This window comes from Trachinotus anak, unplaced genomic scaffold, assembly GCF_046630095.1.
Source record: "Trachinotus anak isolate AG129_WGS33_773 ecotype Australia unplaced genomic scaffold, CSIRO_AGI_Tana_v1 ptg000014l, whole genome shotgun sequence".
Taxonomy (NCBI): Eukaryota; Metazoa; Chordata; class Actinopteri; order Carangiformes; family Carangidae; genus Trachinotus; species Trachinotus anak.
In genome coordinates, this window is record NW_027273865.1 from 13622698 (window position 1) to 13644190 (window position 21493).

General features: G+C 43.0%; 1 protein-coding gene across 3 annotated transcripts in view; it reads right to left on the bottom strand.

Moving 5' to 3' along the window:
• The window catches only part of cux1b (cut-like homeobox 1b), a 59769-nt gene that overhangs the window by 15374 nt on the left and 22902 nt on the right, over nt 1-21493 (bottom strand). For 2 of the 3 annotated variants that reach the window (XM_071495661.1, XM_071495660.1), the window contains exons 4-15: nt 18486-18564; nt 15667-15804; nt 13714-13837; nt 11097-11173; nt 10501-10567; nt 5990-6038; nt 4221-4325; nt 3529-3717; nt 3374-3432; nt 2997-3039; nt 2708-2804; nt 599-1399 (exon numbers count right to left, since the gene is read on the bottom strand). In XM_071495661.1, coding sequence (XP_071351762.1) covers nt 599-1399; nt 2708-2804; nt 2997-3039; nt 3374-3432; nt 3529-3717; nt 4221-4325; nt 5990-6038; nt 10501-10567; nt 11097-11173; nt 13714-13837; nt 15667-15804; nt 18486-18564 — 1828 coding nt within the window. The remainder of the gene's footprint in view (nt 1-598; nt 1400-2707; nt 2805-2996; nt 3040-3373; nt 3433-3528; nt 3718-4220; nt 4326-5989; nt 6039-10500; nt 10568-11096; nt 11174-13713; nt 13838-15666; nt 15805-18485; nt 18565-21493) is intronic. The other variant, XM_071495662.1, reaches the window with a different exon arrangement.

Consider the following 21493-nt stretch of genomic DNA (forward strand, 5'->3'; position numbering starts at 1 on the left):
GATTTTTAACACCTGTGGCCGCAGTTGGAATACAACCTCTACCTCTACCTCTAACAGGAATATTAAACTACTACAAAGACTGACTAGTGAGGGATAAATTATTCAATAGTACAGATTAAACAGTGGCATATGAACTGTGGCCTTATTTTTAACATGGACTTGGACCAGGTGGTAGACTGCTATATTTATTTGTACCACTGAGACCACCTTCAATCAGAAATGTCCTGATGCGTTAACAAAAGCAGGCCCAGGCTAATCGAATCAGCCCGTAGTTAACAGTACCCCTGCCTTCCTCCTAGTTCCCGCCGATCAATATTATTGATGTGTGAAAGGTTTCTGTATTGACCACAATGGCTAGGAGAGGCTCTTGGGATCAGTGCGTGACTAGGAACTCACTCAAAACACACAGGTGTGGCACAGGATGGGAGTTAGGAAAGAGAAAGAAAAATAAAAAGCTAGTCCATATTGACAAGCTAATCAATGGCTCTGTGCAGGGCTGTGTACACACACACTCACACACACACACACTCACACACACACGCAAGACACACACACACACACACACACGCACAGACACATTAAAGATACACAGACTCACCTCTCTGCCGTCCCTGGATGCTGCGCAGTGCAAGGATGTTCTGCTCATCGGCGAGGAACTGCCTCATCTTGTGGAAGGGCTCCTTCCCCCGGATGGTTAGCTTGTTCCACGGCTTTGGTCTGGCCAGAATCTCACTGACCGAACCCTGGGACAGTCCCAGCACATAGTGGCCAAACACACGCTGACCAATGTTGTGCTTGATCAGCTGCTCTTTAACCTGTCGGGCAATCTCTGCTGTGTCCATGTCCTCCCCGTCCAAAACACTCCCCGTGGTAGCGTCAGAGTGGCTGGGTGATGGGGATGGGGCGCTGCCAGCGGTGCTGCTCCCATTAACGGGAGCCATGTCTGGGCTGGCTGGAGGTGGCTGGGGGCTGCTGGCCGCCAGAGGGATGGCAGCAGACCCAGAGCCAGGGGTGGAGGTAGGGATGGAACTGAGGGTTGGAGTGAAGGGGGTGAACAGTAGAGCCCCACTGGGGATTCCAGACGACTCCTGCAAGGCTTTGGAGTAGAAGGTCTGGAGCAGCTGCCGCTGGATCAGGGAGTTCAGAGCCATCTTACCACCCACCAGAGGGAACACAGGAGAGTAGAAGTCCTGTCCAATGCCCGTAGGAGTGAAAGGGTGTGTTTCTCCGCTGCTGGTGGTGGTGGCAGTGTTGATGGGGTCCGTATGAGTGCGAGACAGGGGGAGCTGGGAGGAGGAAGGAAGAGAGGGAGGGGGAGGAGGGGGCGAGGAAGAGGGATCGCTGGGCATGGTCTCCTCCTTCGTTGTGGACTCTTCTGTCCCTTTTCGCCCGGCTGACCCTACAAGAAAGGTCAAACACACCATGCATTATGGGGGAGTCAACAAAAAAGGGGTTCCAAAAAGAGAGAGAAATAAATAACAAAAGTTGAAAGTTATCTGATTCATGTCTTTTCCAAATTAGTGAACTTTATTTTCCTTTTTTGCCAACCCCCCCAGACAAAGTGCCCATGCATTTGTGATTTCAACCTTTCTTGTAAGCCACAGCCTGGAAGAAAAAAAGGACAAACAAAACAATTGACACTGTGCCACTTAGGCAGGTTAGCTTGGCCCAGGGCTCAGTCTCTCTCGCAGGCAAAGTGGACAGAGTAAAATTATGTCCTTAGATAGCCAATACACCATGTGAGTCCTCTTCCATGTTGCTGGAATGTGTTCCTAAACACTGATTTATTCCATTGTAGATGCAGAATCATAGTCTTTAGTTCATAAAAATACATCCAGGAGAGAAATTGAAGCAATAAAAAGCTTTTGAAAAACAATTTTTATGGCTGAACAGAAAACAGATGCATGCACCAAAAACAGAGACTGAGCAGCTCTGTTGACTCTGATTAAAGGCCTTATTTCACTTCTTCCCTGAATAGTTGGACTGATTAAATTTTTACATTCACCAAAACAAATATAGACATAAACTCTATTTTCTCAAGCCTTGTAACTACTAGAATCCATCTTGATGGTAAGTGCTGAGAGAAATATTATTCTAATGCATAACCATTGAGACTTAACATGATTAAGTAAGACAGTAAGCTCCCCTTACTGTGAATGTTAATCAATTCAAAGCTATTCAACTATTCAAGCCTAAAGCCATGACATTTCAAAACCATAAACACTGTTGCAGAGGGCAAGAGTCCTGATGTAGGGGGCATAGTATGGTGTCCTTGTTTTTGTGTACTGCAACTTTGTTACTGTTCAGGTTGACCTCCTGCTGGGGTATTCAAAGACACCAGAGATGCACCAGAAAGCAACAACATTTCTGTACCATGATTAAGTTTTGCATTTCTTTTGCATATTGAAGACCCAACGTTACAAATCATCCCAAAAACATTCATAAATGGTTAAGTATTCTCAGAGAAAAAGAGTCTATATGCATACATATAGTATGTATGCACTACTACCCTGATACAGTTTCTTCATAGAAACTTCCATCCCTGAACAGCCTTACCTGTAGCTGAGCCCTCATCTAAGGTCCCATGAACATTTGACTCAGCTTCTGTGAGCATTCTTTCGTTTTGGTTGATCTGAGTGAAGGTTTTTGTGAAGACAGTGTTGATGAACACAGCCCTTATTATTAACTTACATCTGAACAGACTTACCGCTGAGCTCAGTGTTGGCGATGCGCAGAGCAGCACTCTCAGACTGAAGACTACGGTTCCTCTCCAGCAGGAGCACCTCCAGGGGTTTGGAGGAGTCCTGATCAAGAGGACAGGCGGAACGGAAATTAAAATGATATTTTTCAAAATTACTCCAGGCTCCCCCTTCAAATGTTCATTTTTACAAATCTAATTGCACAATTTTGTCTTAGCTTAGCTACTAGTACTTCAGTGCTATGTTTAAGGTCCATCACATTTAGTGTCTAAGGTTTATCACTTTGTCACTTTTTACCTGCACAGATTCGGATGTTCCAAACTCCATAGACTTGAGGATACTGAGGAGAGAGAAAAAAAGATAACTATATGACCCCCAACAGAGACCCACACACATCTACTGTGTAGCAAGCTAGCTTGTCTATTTCTGTCTCTTTAAGGACAAAGAAAGGATAGTGGGGCAGTGAGCGAGAGAGACATGACATACTATGAAGCTGCAGACTTGCAAGCTTCACCTTCAGAAGGGCACTCAATTGAGTTACACATCTTAAATGAAGACACGCATCTTGTTTAATATTATTAAAGACATCAAACGCATGCAATAAATAGATCTGTGCTGGACACAGAAACACACCCACCCACCCGCCCACATAAATGACTGTGTGTGCTCCTCACCTCAGCTCTTTCTTCACCTCCTCATAGTCAGCTTGCTTCTGCAGTTTCTCCTCCAGTTCCTGTGGATAACAAAGAGATGAAATGACATGAAAATGAATTAAATAATAGAATGAATCCATCTGCATGCACCTTTATACGTCATGCACTGTTGGTACCTTGAGAATGGCAGTCTTGCTGCTGAGCTGCTGCTCCAGCTGTGTAATCTGGGAGCTGGTGGTCTCTCGGAGTTTGGTCAGGCTGGCCTGCAGTCTCTGGACGTCATCCACCAGCTGGGCGGTCTCCCTTTCTTTGGCCCTGAGCTCCGCCTCCAGACTTGAGTGAGATGCCACCTCTGCCGCCTGTTCCTAAAGGCCAAATAGGACGGCAGTTTAATATAATGAATGAACTAAAACCTTACAGCTATAAAGGTATTCATAAGAACCCACAAACAGATGTGATGAAAAGTCCACTACTATTAGTAGTTTTTAGACAGGCAGAAACTGCATTCAGACATAATCCAGTCACCACCCAACACTTGAGAGATCAGTGAAGTTGACACTTTGTGTGTCAGTCAGTCTCTAAGTCAAACCTCTGCTGTCTGTTGTACAGTTCAATAAATCAGTTAATCAATTCACCATCACTTATTGCCACTTTGGCAACTTTTTCTTAGAAAACAATAACTTAGTCAACAAATCAATGCATTATTGGAGACAATGCCGGACCTCTAAGAGCATTGACTACAGTGATCCATAAATTGAAGCTTTTATCAGCCATACACCTCAGGCATTAGAAAGGCTAAGATGATCTTTAGTCTATCAATACCTCCATCAGCCATCCAGTGAATCAGTGAATCAGTGAAATGTGTTACCGTGTCAGGGTCGGCCTTGGCTGGGCTGCTGAGCTGCTGGGATTGGTTACTCAAGGACAGCTGCTCTCTGAGTGACTCCGCCTCTCTCTGAGCTGCTTCTGCTCGCTGGAAGGAAAAGGAGAAATCAACTCACTAAGACTCTCACATTTTTTTTTTAGTGCACACACATTTCTTTAACCTGTCTCAACTCCAGAGGTAAACTGAAAACTTATTTCATGCAAGTCAATGGAGAGATCATATCAGTCCAAGAGAGCAAAAGTTCTTCCTGTTAAAAGCACCGTCATGCCCCTTGAAAATTAAGATGATACCCTCTGCCTTGTATTTATGGCCAAACTGCCATGCTCCAGTTGGGAATCATTGGCAGCACTGGCCAACTTGCCATCATTAGGAGTTACAGGGAGCCGATTCCACAGTGTTCCTAATTGCAACCATATTGAGAGCTGTTATTGACTGGGTGGGAGTTGGACTGCTAGTCGCAAAAAGAAAAATCCTGTTTTCCATTTTCTCCTTATAAAAGCATATAAAAAGTCTGCGACTGAGCTGGAGGCCATGCTGTCATCCTCTGTAAACCTCAAATCAGAAGTGTGAATAGTGTTTGTTTGTGTGTTTGTGTGTGGCATTATAGTTGGAGTGCTAACCTTCAGGCTAATATTAACATTACATGCCTATGCTACCCCTTTAGCCACAAATCATACTCTTGGGCTAATAATGAAAGTTAACAACAATGACATTAACAGATACCACAGGAATATTTACAACACAAGGGCAGAGGGCGCACTGGGGGCTTATTTCAGCTGCATGGGTTTAGTAGGTGTGTAAGAGACATATAAAACAAACAGCAGCTCTCACAGTGATAAGCAAGTCATTATTTGTTAATGTGAGACACATTTAACAGATTCACAGCTGATAAGAATATTTGTATTTTCATAAGATAATAATTGGGATGTTCTATGCTTTTCTTATTGTCAAAAAAAAAATCCTATAAAAAATTACCAAATCCAACAGGGTGGCAGCCTGTCTCTCAGTACAACTTTCCCAGCCTCTCTCTGTGCAAAGCCTGTTTGTTCCTACTGAAGATGTTAATCTTTTTATTTTTTAAATTTTGTTTTTTTAAGAAAAGGCTCAGGAATATATATTTACATATATTTTTAGAAAAAGTTAAATATTTCCCTGAAACAGCTGAGCACTGTTGTTTTTAACAAATGTTACTCAAACAGGGATGAATAGTGTATTTGTTGGGGACTATTTTCATTTGGTGCTCTAGTGAATATCTACGGCAGCAGGACTCAAACAGCTGGGCATGTTCCACGTAATGAAGGAACATGTCACCCAGTGCAACAGCATGGCTCATGATGTGTTTTGAATCATTTGGGCAACAGTGGAGCTCTACGACACAGAGGAATAATAATAGTAGCACTTGTAGTAGTAGTAGTAGTCGTAGTAGTAGTAGTAGTAGTAGTAGTAGTAGTAGTAGTAGGAGTAGGAGTAGGAGTAGTAGTAGTAGTAGTAGTAGTAGTAGTAGTAGAAGAGATTCATTGTTGGTTTTGAAAGAAAAACAGAATATCACTAGACTAAGTCCTTTACATCAAAATAGCTTTCATCAGTATACACACTTTTTTTCCCTATGCAGCAATTTTAACAATCTCAGTCAAAGAACTCAGTTGCTTTGTCTGTATTTAAACAAAAAAAAAAACAAACAAACTGTGTTTTTTGGATGATTTGGACAATGCTGTGTTAAAATGTACAGCAAGGATGTTAAGCAGCTTTACCTGATTGGCTCTTTCCAGGTCTGTCATCACCATCTCAATCTCATCGGCCCTGAGAAAGACATTTACTATTACTCCAGAGAAATACACAACAAAGCATGTGACAGTGCTTAAAAGAGCCTCACTGAAATACAGCTCACAAATAAAAACAAGAAGTGGATAAATGGATAGATGATTCCCAGGAAGAAAAGTACACTCTGCACACAACACGTGTGTGCGAGATTGTTCAGAGAGCACACATTTAGAGAATGACAGTGCCGTGTCCATTAAGCTACTGTCTAAATTTCACCTTAATCCATTGATTGTGAACTCCATAACCCAAACAGCTTGTATGTGTGCGTGCATACATGTATTTAAGTGTGTGTGTGCCTATGTGTGTGGGTGTGCACATGTAAGCCCCTAAACCCAGGCCACACTAAAACAGAGGGATTACATTAATAGAGCTCTAAGTCCTAATACAGCAGACTAATCTGCTATGAAGCTGTGTGATTGTGTCTGACTAATGGTCTGGATGGTGGCCATGGTTCACTTCTCACTTGCTAGAGGTCAGACAGCAGGAATACATCCCCATAATACCACCTCTCATTGGACTTTGGAAAAATTGTTTAATAACTGTGTTTCATGAGTGATGTGAATACCTATCACTTTTCTGCAAACAATGAGAGACGTGGAAGAAAGCAAAACTACACTGAATTCACACACAATGAATGTTAATATTTTTGTGTCATATTTTAGGCTTTACATGAACTGTTGAATTGTCTGAATATGATTACCGTCTCTGTTAATTAGTTGTCGATGTGTGGGTTTGTGTACGCACTCCAAGATAAATTTTGAATGCATTTCTTCATATGAGGAAGTTTCAAGTTACAATATATTTCATGGCTGGTGTTCAGTGCAGCCGGTATGCATGCATGTTTATTTAAGACATTACTCACTGATAATAACACATGGGCGGCATCGAGTGCAAAGATGCAAGCGCACATATGTGCACTGCTGCGTGCATTAAGACCTTTTGATTTCACTGCAATCTTTTGATAGTGAACCCAATAACCCACGCAGCTTTTGTGTTTGTGTGTCACAGTATGAGAAACAGTGTTATGTCCCATAGGCTTGAGTACTACTGATTTGAATGTGTTTAACAAAACAGACACAGTTGATATTAGGTCAACGTTGTGCCACAGGCAATGCAGCAAAAAGAATCAGATGTGGGTGGGAGAGCTTTTCACTCTACGCTTTTATTCTTTCCCTAACAGTTAAAAGGATCTAGTATGCATTTAAGCAACATAATAGTACACTACCTCACCAGCTTTTATCCTGTCTTAAGCTATATTGTGCCGGACCCACGTGCACGCTCAATTGTGCTCCCGCACACACAAATGTAAGGTCAGTGAGCCAACAAGCCAGAAAAGCTTGTAATGGAGAGCGTTTATGGGTAGTAATGCAACCCAAATACACCACCGCTCCTGCTCCAAATGTGATCATTTAATCAAAGTACAGATGCACAAAGTCTTCTTAAATAACCTTTGGATTTGGCTGTATTTGGGAATTATAAAGGCAAAGCTAGAGGCTGAGCTAGAGGCTGAGGGCCAAAGCAGATCACAGGGAAGGGATTTTCTGCATATCCTGATACAGTCAGTCAGTCGCTGGGCAGGGCAGTAACTGTCCATGGTTAGCCAATGCACCCAGTGGAATTAATTCATCAAACCCTGAACAGTAAAGGGAGGGTCCTTCATAATGATGAAGCCTGATTTTATGCCACCAAAACTTATCTACAAAGCTCTATGCAGCAGCCACAGGGAGGAGCTATAGAGTAGATGCACAGCTGCACTGAAAAGACACATATATGCACTCAAACAACACACACACACTCACACACACTCTTTTGTACCATGAAAGCCAATGGGTGCACCCAGTGACATCAGTGAGTACTGTAGGACTTCTGAAACAAGCCCAGAGCCTCTAAGCTCCTACTGTACTTCCTCCATCTCAGACAGGCCTTTTCATCTCTTATCATCTTCTCTCTCTTGCTCCTCACTCAACTGCTTTTCTCTTCCACCCTCTGCCTGCCTCTATCCTCTCCCCTCAACCCGTTCCTTTCCCATTGCCCTCCACTTTCTCTCCTTTCATCTTTTTTCCCTCCACCTCCCCTCTCTCATCTTTTGCCCTCTCTTCCTCGGCCTCTGTCCTCGGTGCCAGCAGGATATTCCCCTGATTTAGATTTTCATTTCCCTCCTCTATCACACTCTTATCCCCTCTTCCTCGCTGTAGCCTCCAGCCCCTGGCTCACTTTTTGCCCTCTAGCTTTCATCATTCCATTCCTTTTCTTTCCTTGGCTTTCTCCACATTGCGTTTTCACAGCGTGTTACCTTGGGGATTTCAAGGAGGCTTAAAAAGAAGCTAGCTGTGAGAGTGTGTCTGTGTGTGTGTATGTTGTGCGCCATTTTGTTTGTGTGTGCTTGAGATGGACACAGGAAAGAAAAGCCTATTGACTGTTGCCTAATTATCAGCAATTAAATGGTTTTCCCAAAATGGTATCAAGCGTTTATACACAGATAAAGCTGCACACAAACAGACACTCTCTCACTCACACACACACACACACACACACACACACACACACACACACACACACACACACACACACACACAGCATCCTGTGGGGCTGGGGATCAATATATCATTAATCTTTAACAGGGACTAAACGGGTAAAACGTGGCCAGCCAGACCCTCACAGCGCCAGCACAGAGAGGGGGCTACGCTACATCTGCAGGCCCGCCTCCCGCTGAAGCTCACACACTCCGGGCACTGCAACATCGACCAAATTCTCAGAGAGTGTGTGTACGTCCGTCCGTCCGTCCGTCCGTCCGTGTGTGTGTGTGTGTGTGTGTGTGTGCGCGCGCGCATGTGTGTGTTAGTGTGTCTTTTAAAAGGCAGATTACCCAAATGCAGCAAGAGGATGGGGGATTTGTCACGCAATGTCCTCCTTAGTGGAAAGTTGAGAGCAAGTGAGTGTGTGTGCGTATGGCTGTGTTTGTGTAAAAAAGTGCATGATATGGATGCAATCTGCGTTCTGCAGAGCCAAAATATATGCAGTCAAAGGGTTAAAAGTTGTGTTCAGCCAAACACTGGCGATTTGCTCAGCCAAGCAGTAAACGGGGGAAGGACTCCAAGGACTGGGAGGGTGCAGGGTTAGAGAGGGTTTGTGTGTGCTTTAAAGCGTTGCATTAAAATTTCAGATCACAGCACGCCACATAGTCAAGGACCCTGACTGCCTCAGGCTCACGAGTAAGCGAATGAGTGTGTGTGTATTTATGTGTGTGCGGGGATGTGGGCGGGCATGTGTTTATTAGCTTCTGTAAGCAAATGGGGCCTACTATATGTGTCTTTTCAAAATGCGTTTTCTTCTGACATAAAAGGAAGAGACAAGGACGGAAAAAGGAAGAAGGAAGTGTAAAGAAATGAGAGAAAGAAGAGGAGCAGTGCAATATAGTCATGAGGAAAGAAGGAAAGAAAATAAGGGGGGGGGGCCTCAGATAGACCATGAAACCTATTGATTACATCCATTACACTGCATGTAATATCTTTCTGTGGCCTTTCCTCTGACACTCACAAACGCACAATGCAGGAGATAAACGATAAAGTGTGGGAGTGAGGGAGGCAGAAAAGGGGAAAAAAAGTGGTGTGAGAATGAGAGAAGAGGGATTGATCTGTTTTTAACAGCCAATCAATTTAACAACTCTGTTAATGGAGAGACAGAGAGTTTGGGACATGGTAAATGGGGTAGGGGAAAACCTTAAAAGCCAAGTTGATACTCTGTTGTACTTTGTTTATAGTGATGGTGCAGGATGCCCTTGACCATCTTGGAATTCATATTTGAAGGAAAGAGCCATCAGTTTTTGAAGAACACCAATTACCAATAAAACACCACGAAAGGCTTTCTGAATGCGGTTCGGATGCTGGAGTAGTTCGGGTTCCTGTCACTCTACCCTGAGGGAATGAGGAGTGTGAATGTCATAAAGTGCCACTTCACAGTGTGGAGTGCTGACATGGAAAAGCTTCTGTTCTCATCCTCGCCACTACTATAAGATCAATAATGATAGATGCCCATGGCTCAAGTAATTGAAGCTGCCTTATCTTACAGGTCCTGTTAGAAGCCTTTGTAGCTTCAAGTCTGAGATCTCAAAGTGACCCTCAGTCGCCTCCCCTCTCTATCATGACCCCGATGAATCACAGAGAGCTACAACACACACACATACAAAAAAAAAAAATCTCTATTTTGGTGCTGTGGCTGCAGAATGCATTACAATCCCTGTCAGTATTTACAGTGCATGGGTAATGCTGGGATTTGGAGGCTGTTGAGTGTTGTGGGATACAATCCAGCTGTTAAGGAGAGAAGGGGGAGTTTCCAGGCAAGGATATTCACTAAACAGGATGATTATGTCAGGAACAGACTATGGAGGAGCCAGAGGGGAAAAGTCACCCACAAACACACACATAGATCAGGACGAACATACTTTGCTGTGGATTCCTCGTCATACTTTGTCTTCAAATCAAAGAGCTCGGCCTGAGTTGTTTCAAGTGCTGTAAAAGACAGGAAAAAAAATTTGTGGTGAGTTTCCTCGCTACAAGTCAGAATTCAAACGAAGAACTTTGAATGTTGTGTAATATCCAAGTATGAACAATATTTTTAAAGGTCCAAAAAATACTCAGCTTCTTAATGAGCTTCTTACTATGAGCTGCACTCCTACACAATTTTGGTTATTTCACATGAGAGATTTCTATTTGTGCTTTTGCCTGTGCTTTTCTCACTGGATTTAAATGATAGTTATGGAGTTATTTATTTATGTTGGGCTCTGTCAATCTGATCAAACCACACCCATCTAGTCCAGATGAAGCAGATTAGGTTTTTGAGTGTTAAACGTAATGAATACTTAATAAATTATGTTCCTTTTCCCAACTTTAGCTATGAATGAACATTTAATGAGGAATACTTGAAATCTGAAACAAGTGTTAAGAGGCTTTAAAGCCAGCACCACTTCATTTTCAGTGATAAAGCTGCCATTTTATTTGAGCTGGTTAAAACAGTACCCAGGACTGAGTAAGCTGGTACCTGTCTGTAGGGACTGGGCCTTGTGTTCAGCCTCTTCCAACCTGGAGGACATGGAGTCCTGGCTCTCCTGGAGTTTCCTACAGAGGCAGACAGAAGGCGAGAAAAAGAAAGCAGGGAGCAGAAAGTCATAGTTAAGAGATACTGAGTCAGTAAATCCTGGGTTCACACTTTGTGGCAACTGCAACTATTCTCTATTTTCCCACCATTTCTGAAGTGTTTTCCCCACTAAAATCCTCCCAACACAACCCACTCCTCATTAAGCAGCCCTATTAGGCAGGAATGTCTGGCCACTGGGGCACACACACTGCAGCCAGGGGGAGAGAGAGAGAGAGCGCGGGGGAGAGGGAGAAGGGAGGGAGAGTAAGAGAGAGAGAGAGAGAGTGAGAGAGTTGAGTAGAGAGGGGGGAGGAGGTGACAGAAACCACAAGGATAAAATAGATTCATTCTTAGCATATAAAAAGTTGGGCTCTGCTGAGAAATTACCACTGCGTGTAAAAACATCAATAATCTAGCACAAAGACGGTCTTTATGGCACTCTTTGATGCCCCACTTCTCCACCAATCTCTCTCTCCTGTCATCTCTATTTTTCTGCCCTCTACTTCATCCTTTCATCTCTCTCTCTCCCTCCTTCCCTCACTCCTTGCAGGGTAAAATGCATCAAAGGTGCCATCCATTTACTGCCCCTCTCAGACACAGGAAGTCAGCTCTCTGCAAACAGGAAGGGGCCTATAAAACACTGACGTACAGGAAATACAGTTGGACAATTGATCTTCTACTGTACGTCTGAAAGGGGCAATGAGCTTTAAGGCAGCCTGACGCAGCACACATGATGACTGACATGAGGGAAAACATGAGGTTTGTAATGTGCATTTAATATCCACATATCTTATAAATCAACTTAAAGTGGGCCACAGATTTCTCAAAACCATCACAAGTGTTTTAATGACTGTTTCCAGTTTGTTTCATTAGTGATGCTTTGTACTTTGGAACTACAGCAAAGTGTTGTGCAACAAACCATGTTAACTAAACAAATGACATTTTTTATTGAAAAAAACTGAGACAAATATGCCACATGATGTCCTATCCAAACAAGCAAAGTTGCAACAAAGTGATTACGTGCAATATTTAAAATATTTATTACTATACTAATTGATCAATCAACAATGATGAGATGAAAAAAAAATTGAAGAATATTTTCCACTTTACTTTTTATAATGTTTTTCACTTGAAAGGACATGGACCTTATCTTCTTTTTGTTTCGAAAAAATTGTCCCCATCTTTTAGGATTACATGTGAAATCTGTACTCGTTTTGAGTTAATATGACACTGTCATATTAGCATAGAGGAGTGCGATGTGACACTAAAACCTGCACATTGACATGGTTGGAGAAACTCTCCATACTGCGCTGCTGTGTGCTATGTACTGAATTTGATCTGTTGCTTCAGAGTCTATTGGTTGAAATGTTTTTTTGTTGTGTTTTCCTTCCTCTCCAAGTTACATCTGAGTTATTACATGTCAATCATAGCCTTTAACTCCTGCTCACCCACAGTAAAAATATGCTGCCTCTCAAAGCCCCGAGGCTGCACCAACTAATCACATGAGTGCTCATCATTTTTGACTCTATTTATCCCTTTAATTCAAAATAGGAGCACATAGTTATCCATGATAACTACATTTAAGATTGATAGGTCAAGTCTGTACCTGCAAACTAAACCGAATGTGGCTTCTCATGATGATTTAAACTGGCCACCTTCATGTTAGTCTGGGTTAAGTAAGCAATGTAGGAGGAAAGGTACCAAGGTCTGCCTGCATCTTAGGCAATTAGTTTAATTGTCTTTATGTTAAATGGGCTCCTTGCTGGGAACCGACAATATCAGAGTGACTCTTGGAGCATTTAGCCTTTCTAAGAGTTAATACATCGTTTCAGTAGTTAGAATTGTTTTTTCATGTTCCTAAAATATCTCGTAGCAATTTTGAGCTGATTTATTACTGCCACAGGCTTCCTGTGTATCTGAAAATCACACACTTCAAAATGCCTATGAAATGGGCTTGAAAAGGAAGTAACCCATTAAATTAAAGTGAATCTAAATAAAGTGACACCTATGCATAACGTGAGGGGTTTCTTTCAGATACTGCATATTTACAGGCACAGGAGATTTCTGTGGCAGCAATTATTCCGAACAAAGGGGCTGAAAAATATTGTGGTAAAGACAGAAAATAAGAGTCTGAGGTGTTGATTCCCATCAAGGGAAGAATGGCAAGCACCCACATGACAAAAATGCTGGCATTGTCTTTTATGTAGGTTATTTTTCATTCCTGCATTCATCTGCAAAAGGAAGGCAATGCTGGAGAATAAGCAAGAATTTGTTGATTAAACTGATAACTATGAGAAAAAGTCTGAGGACTATTAGCTAAGAAGAAATGATTAAGTCGTGAATAGCTCTGCTAAATAAAGTCTGAAATCTTAAACCTATCATTCAAAGATTAGAATCATAGCAGTTCTGCCTGAGGGCAAAATGACCCAAAGGTTTAAAATGGCAAAATAATGTGGCGGTTATTACTTGAAACACAGCTGCAGTGGTGCACACACAAAGACACACAGGGGCACAGTTATACCTCTCCTTCTCTGCATAGTCGTTGTGTAGCTGGAGCTGCTTCTCTTGGGCCAGGTTCTCAGCTTGATTCTTCAGAGACTGCTCGTATTCACGGATCTTCTCCTTCAAGGCCTTAATGGTCACCTCTGGAGGAGGGTTACAGCAGAAAGACGAGTGTTGAAAGACGAGGAGAGGAGAGTTAAAATACAGGCAATTTGCAAAAATATATAGAGAACATACTATAGGGGCTTCATAGATGTGATAGATGGTTGTGATGACGATAATGCTTTTGACGGGGGAGTTGACCTTTACTTAAGGAACAGTGTTTCATATCCTGCATTCTTCCTCTGTCAGCACAGACGAAGGACTTGGCCCCTGTGGCTCCTGCCTAATCTTTACATCCATGACTAGTATAGAATATTCACCATTCACCAACTGTAGATATGCTGTATTCATTAGGACTGCATTAGTGCTGAAACCCCATAACTTGCTGACGGCTGAGCTCTGTATGGGGCAGCCTGAAATAAATCTAACACATAACTGGGGTAATAAATAGGCCTGTGTGTGTGCCTGTGTGTGTGCGTGTGTGTGTGTTTCTCAGAGAAAGATATAAGTGAGTGAGACAATGATAAAGAGCATTGCTGCTTGCTGCCTTTGACTGAGGGCTCTTAGCACTTTGTGCGTGTGTGTGTGTGTGTGATTTAAACTCCAGTCTCACTGCTCTGACACATAATCAATAGAGGAGAGTCCCCTCAGAGCCCTCTTACCCCTTAACTGCTTAACTGAACTTTAAACATTTAGGTTGCGGGGATCAATGGCCCCTGCACTCTTTGTACGTGTGTGTGTATGTGCATGTGCAAGTGTGCGGGCGGGTCCGTGTGTGTGTTTAACAGAAGTGGGAGTTCCACAGTGTGTTTTGGGGTTTAAATATCCCCCATCTATTGAGGCGGGAAGGAGGGATAAAGGATGAGGGAACAGGAAAATCAATGGCAGAATGGAACCCTGCCGCTATCGAGCTGTTCCAATTAACTCTCGCTGAGGAAAGGGGGATTCCAAAACATTCCCCACTCGCTCACTCACTCCTCCTTTTCGACTGAAATTACACCACTTTTATTACTGCTTCTCACTCATCTCTCTGCCTTTGTCAGTTTTTCCATCTTTCTTTACCCTGAGGTAGCCTGTCGTTTTTTATTCATGAAACTGTGCCTCATGTTTTTTTCCCCTGAAAACCTATTTGAAAATGTAAAACCTTGTACATTTTTTTTGTTTATTTAAAAATTTATAAGGCATTAAAATATGTTCAAATGACTTGATGAAAAGGGCTTTAATATGTTTCTTTGACCTTATAATTGCGCTTAGAAGTTGTCTACATATGATTGACATGCAGACAAAACGGTGAGAGTACAGCTGCAAAACTGTGGCAAATGATTACTTGTCTCAATTTTACGCCTTTTGTAAAAATCCTTTTACAAAATGAATTTTGCTGCTTTTTCATAGACTTTTTAGATTTTCACATTTTACTGTCATCTACCTTTTACTTTTTTTGGATTTCTCAACCTGGCAGCAGTAACAAACTCTTAAGAATATTTACACATTACTACTTCAGGTGTAGCTACAACCATCGACATCTTGTTTTGTACTTACAAATGACAGGCAGTTATCAACTAAAACTGAATATTAAGTTCAAGTTCAGACTTAGCTAAATTCTCCACTTGCATACATCCATCCAGCCTTTTCACTTTCACTCCAGGTCAATCACTGAGTTCGCTCAATGTTCACCACCTAAGTTTTTGGTCACATAGGTGTCATAATGGTAGGAGAGATGCCACATATGAGACTGAAATACTTAAACTTACTGAAATACTGAAATTTTGATATGTAATTAGCTATGATTAAATGTGTGGCCTACATCCATGCCCTTCTCAAAGTCAGTTAGCTCCCAAAATGTGTGTGTCTGCATGTGTCCCTCTCTAACCTTGGTTTTTGACCTCTGCAAACTCTTTGTTGTAGTCCTCCAGTGTCTCTCGAAGTTTGGTGTTCTCTGTCTCAATGTCGTGCATCCTCTGGAGCTTCAGCTGCAGCTGCTGAGCCAGCTCCAACACAGGTACAGGATCTGGCAGAGACAACACACCACGTTACCACAATGCAGAGCAGATTACACAAACAATGGCTGCAAGGTGGCGCAGTGAGCTAGGAATAACTACATTCAAGGCCCTGGGAGAGCATGCATTTGCCCTGGTGAAGTGTCCTTGAGCAAGGCAATGAATCTCTAACAGCTCCAGGAAAACTGTTCTGGAGCTGACCCTGGCCTTTGATCCCTCTTAGGAGAATTAATAGGTACTGCAAGGACCAAAAAATATCACAGTTACTAGCTTTATTATGATAAGGAGAGTTATATGTACAGTAACTGATGCATTTGATATACTGGATTAATACAGATTATGAATCAAACAAGATACAGATACACAAAAAGAAACTGTTGTGCAGTAATTTCAGAAACAAACATTTCATAAGATGCATTTTTATACATATTTCCCCTATATTTTTCTTCATTCAGGTTCAATATATTTTTATTCATGGCTACTGTTTATAATTATTTTTTCTCCAGTAAGATTTACTGTCAAAAATGCCCTTGGTGTCGTATCTACCATACTGTCATCTTTGATGAGAAGGTTTTTTGTTCAATGTGATTGGCCAATACGTTGTCATTGGATTTGAATTATTCTCAAATGTTGATATTAACCAAAAAAAAATCTAGTATCAGTCAAGCTCTACTGTAGATACTCAGAAAAACTTAGTGAACTTCACTGATTAGAAAGAGAAGAACAGAACAGAGATTTGGCTTGTGTAAAACACACAACCCTGAAAGGTCATGGCTTGTTTTCACATTCTCTATCAACAAAACTGTATCCATAAAGGCAACTGAATGATACACTATCAGACTTTTTATCAACAGAGACTACTGTTGAGTTATGAGATAAACTTTGGTTTTGTATGTGGAAAAAAACTAATGCGTCAACTGCTGAAACAGCAAGAGAACTGGATAAGTGATACTAAAACAGGACAAAGACAGTAACATAGATGAGACACATTAACAACAGAGATTACTGGGCTATGATCAGTTAAAACGTTTTCTATGATTCCGCTTGAAAGCAAGAAAAAAGAGAAACATGAGAGCAGACAGATGGACAAAGTGAAGCCGTAAAACAGGCAATGCAAAAGGTAAATAAGAGATTAAAGATACAGAGACAGAAGGAAGAAAGACAACTTTCTGGAGGCATTTTACCAACATCTCTGTGAACACACAGCAGGGTTAACTGTCAGTGCAATGAAGAGAGCCCTGTCAGTCAGGCCAATCACATCTGATTGGTGCTCATGGGTGGCAGACTGGTGACAGGCAGCCAAGAGACGCAGGCGATGCTCATCAGCATGCCAGCTAAAAGAGCAGTTTCTGTGTGTGTGTGTGTGTGTGTGTGTGTGTGTGTCTGTGTGTGTGTGTGTGTGTGTGTTAATGTGTATGTGTTGTACAGATAAGAGGAACTGACAGCTTACAGCTGGGGGTAAGGGCTGTGTGTGTGCATGTGTGTGTTTGTGTGTGTGTCTCATGTCTGACGCAGTTAGATATCTTAACTATGCTAATGAGAGATCAGCAGAGAACGATTGGGGAATTTCATGCTGATTTTGTGCTGTCAAGGTGACACACCATGCAGGCCTAACTCACTCACACTCACACTCTCTCACACACACACACACACACACACACACACACACGCACACACGTACCCATACACCTTGTCAAAGACACACAAGTGTGCACTCACATAGAGTCTCATACATACACTCAATACACACAAGTACAAACAAACACTCAGGAACAATAACTGTATACCTTGAATTTCGACTCCTATCTGGCTGGGCGCCCTTGAAAATCAACTTTCTCTCTGTCTTATCAAACCTTTGTCCTTCACATAGGCCCCTCTCCAAATCAACTGTACAGCTTGTTAAAAGCAGTTTGACTTGTGGGCCACTGGTGCTGAACACTCTCGCCAGACACCTTTAATCTAAAGCAGAGCACACTGGGCTGACTAACCAGGCCTTCAGCTGATAGAAGACAGAACAAAACACACTGTTTCCTCTTTCAAGACTGCTGCATTAGTCAGGCTGGTCTGTGTCTGTGTGCGTGTGTGCATCAGGCATTACATCATTGTCTCGCTGCAAGTTAAGAATAGCCCCGTCAGAGCTGGCGCTGACTTATTGGGAGCAGTACAATCCAAAGATATTACTGTAGGTCTATCCATGTGGGAATATTATGACCTCCTTACGCTATAGATGAACTCAACTCCTCTCTCATTCCTACATACGAGGCCCCTCCAGGGCTCCCATACAGCTGAAAATCTCCCACCAGTAGCACTGTGACTGTGTGTGTTCTGTAACACCCTGTGCTGCGTGTCCCTCCTCAGCCTCAGTGTGCTGAACGTGACTGCTCATGAGTGCACTTCGCAGCAGCCAATCGTGGGCGCACTTGTCATCCATATCAGGATGCACCTTCTGTTAAGACCCTCTAAAGGCTACACCAGTGGGGATGATCTCTTGGGGACATATTAAGGCGTTGCACATGCCTGGATGCGCAGTGAAGGAGCACCAGAGGGATGGTGTCATACTTTTTCTCTTCCCCTGTTGGTGCTGTCTGCGTGGATAAAAGGGGTCTCTTGATCACATTTTTGGACTCAGGAGATGTCTAGAAAAACACATACACAGACACGCACACCGCACACACATTAAACAAAGTCTTACCTGGGACATCGATTATTTTCTTGTACACGTTCAAGAAGGCGGCCTCTGCTTCTTTACTTCTCTTACTCAAGGCATCGATCTGGAAAGAGAAAAAAGTAATGGTTAATCGTCAGTCACCCCACCTCAGACCAGAGTGTCACATCCACACACTCCAAAGGCAGGCCCATTAATTTCACAGTAAGAGTAGTCTACATATCTGTCTATCCTCACTATGCATCAGTATGTTGCATGCGACCGCGGTCGTCCTGACAGTGGCTGCGTTGGTGTTTCCTTCCCGTGAAGTCAGTTCAGCTGTTCACCTGATGACGGATGCGTTTCGTTTGCCGCGTGCCCATGTCTGTCTATCCCAAGTCCATCGGTCGGGGTGTGTGTGTGTGTGTGTGTGCGTGCAAATATGTGTGTTCGTTTCCCCTCCAGCACGCTGACATCATTAAACAGCTGGCTCAGTCTTTCCAGCCACAGCAGGGGCAGATTATTCAGTCAGCTCTTAGCAGCAATACAGTGTGGATCCATTACTGATGCAGCCATTAACACAAGAGGGCACGGCATGCATTCCATCACCGATATTATTGAAATGGACAGCATTAGAAGGGATCCATAAGAGATTAATTCTAAAATCATACTGAAGGAACTTTTACACTGTTGTCGGTGCTGCAACATGAGGAAACAAGCTCTACTGTAGTCTCTGTGTCACACTTCAATATGAGAAGCAGACAGAGTAGGCGAAACACATCCGAAATCAAATCTAAATCGAGGGAAACAGATGCCAAATAAAGACATTCAGATGGTGCTACTGTACTGGGCAGAGCTACAGCTGACTACTCTGGCTCACGCACTCAGACTAAACAGCCTTGTGTTTCTCTTCCAACTCCTCCAGCACATTGACTAAGAGAAAAGGAATAAAGACAAAAGCCTATATAAGTCCAAATATAAAGTCTTCACATTCCCAGCCAAGTCAGTAGTGTAGTTGATGGGTGGTTTAGGGGTTCTTGCCACTGTAAACAGAGCAGGCTACATGTAATACTGCCTAGGCTCCTATGGGAACCTAATAAATCTCTTCACATGGCTTTGATTCATCTCTAGTTTTTTAGCCGCAAAACATCTGGCCCCGAGTAGGCTGGTGCCAGCAACCCTCCCTCTCTCCCCCCTTTTATTTCTCTATGTCTTTTTCTCATTCCCTCTCTTGAACTCTCCTTCTTGTCACTTCCATGTTCTCTGACTCATATTTTTTTCTTTCCCTCAATCATTTTCAGTGTCAGTCTTTCTCACATGTTTCTCTGTCATACACTCATGTCTCTCTGGCATGAACAGAGCTCCTGTCTTGCTCCCTCCCCCTCTCTCTCTCTCTCTCTCTCTCTCTCTCTCACACACACACACACACACACACACAACTATATCTCATTCTCACATCATGCTGCATCATGTACTTTACCCTCTTCATGTGCTATGTGACATTGAGCGATCAGGATCCTCAAATGCAAGGCCACTAATGGGAGATTACTGATGCTGAGTACTAATACCTCTCACACACCAACACCAAACCTGTTCATCAGCGTCAAAATGTGTGTGCATGTGTGTATATAAGAGCAGGAGATCGGCGGTTCACATACTACAACACAAACTCATGAAAAAGAAGAACCACACACAGACACTCACTCGCAAACCAACGCAAAAAATGATGTGCCGATGGCATTGAAGGAAGCCAGCTGCGTGACTGTACAATGACTGGGCCAAGGTCAGTGGTACAGCAGCTTTATATAGCCCAACATGGGAGGCAGGAAATAGACATTTAATGTAGGACACACCCTACAGTTAGAGGCAGGTTAACTGCAGGACCAGAGCCATTAGAAGACCACCCAGGATTTGCAAATACAACCCTGCTGTTCCAAACTGCAGCTCTTTCAACCGATCCCAATGACATCTGCTATTACATGCTCCCCTGCCCCCATCCCACACACACACGCACACACACAGACCAAGCCAAACAAATGAAGTGACACAAATGATACCTCACCAGTATCAGTAGGTTACCGATGAGAAGTGCTTGCAATTGCAAAAGGTATCCCTGACACATCCACACACACAAACACACGTACGTACATACGTCAGCACCTTGTGCCACCATCACTCAGCACTGCCTCGCTCCCCTATCTAACCCATAGTGTGTGAAGGGCATCAGGCTGACCTGCGTGTGTTGCCTGCGTGCATGTGCATGTGTGTGTGCGTGTGTGGCCCCGGTGGAGTCTGATAAGGGGAGGCTATGGGAAGCAGAGACTGAAGCCTTGGATAATGGAAAAGCTTATCTGATCGATGGACCAACAAGGAACACTGAGCATGCAACATAGACACACAAACACAAGCACACATACACACACATAACCCGTTTACCAAACTGAGGCCTCATGGAAACAGTACTGTTATTGGTAATAATTATGACCCGAGGGCATCCACCTCTCAATGACAAAGATTAAACAGAGTATCAAGACCTCCAAGTTCCTGGGCTAAAACTTTTTATTGTTCTGTCTGGGTTCCACATTCACTTAGTAAAGATTCAAGCTGCTGGGTAAAATGCTTAAGGATGAGTTACCCTGGGACTTCAACAGGAAGACCCTCTGGTTTCTGGTGCTGTCTTGTCCTTGATCAAAGCATTGAGGGGGTAAGCAAACAAAGCCAGACTAAAATTACACATTCTCAGAGCTACTCATGTTGTGGCATGCAAGTGCGCAGAATAGACGACTGATTGATGGGCTGCTCTAAGACTGGCGCGGGTGTACAGTATTATCTCAATAATCATAAGATAATGTCTTTCTCAGTTCCGCGACCACCCACTAAGCGCCTCAGCATGTTCTGGTGTGCACGCCGTTGAGGTGTGTCAACATGAGGATGGTGGAAACAGCTGACAAAGCCCCAATTATACTGCTGCCGTTTCTATTCTCTAAATAGACTGTGGATCATCAGCAGAACATGGTGGAACCACTATAAATTACAGCATTTTTACATAACCACTG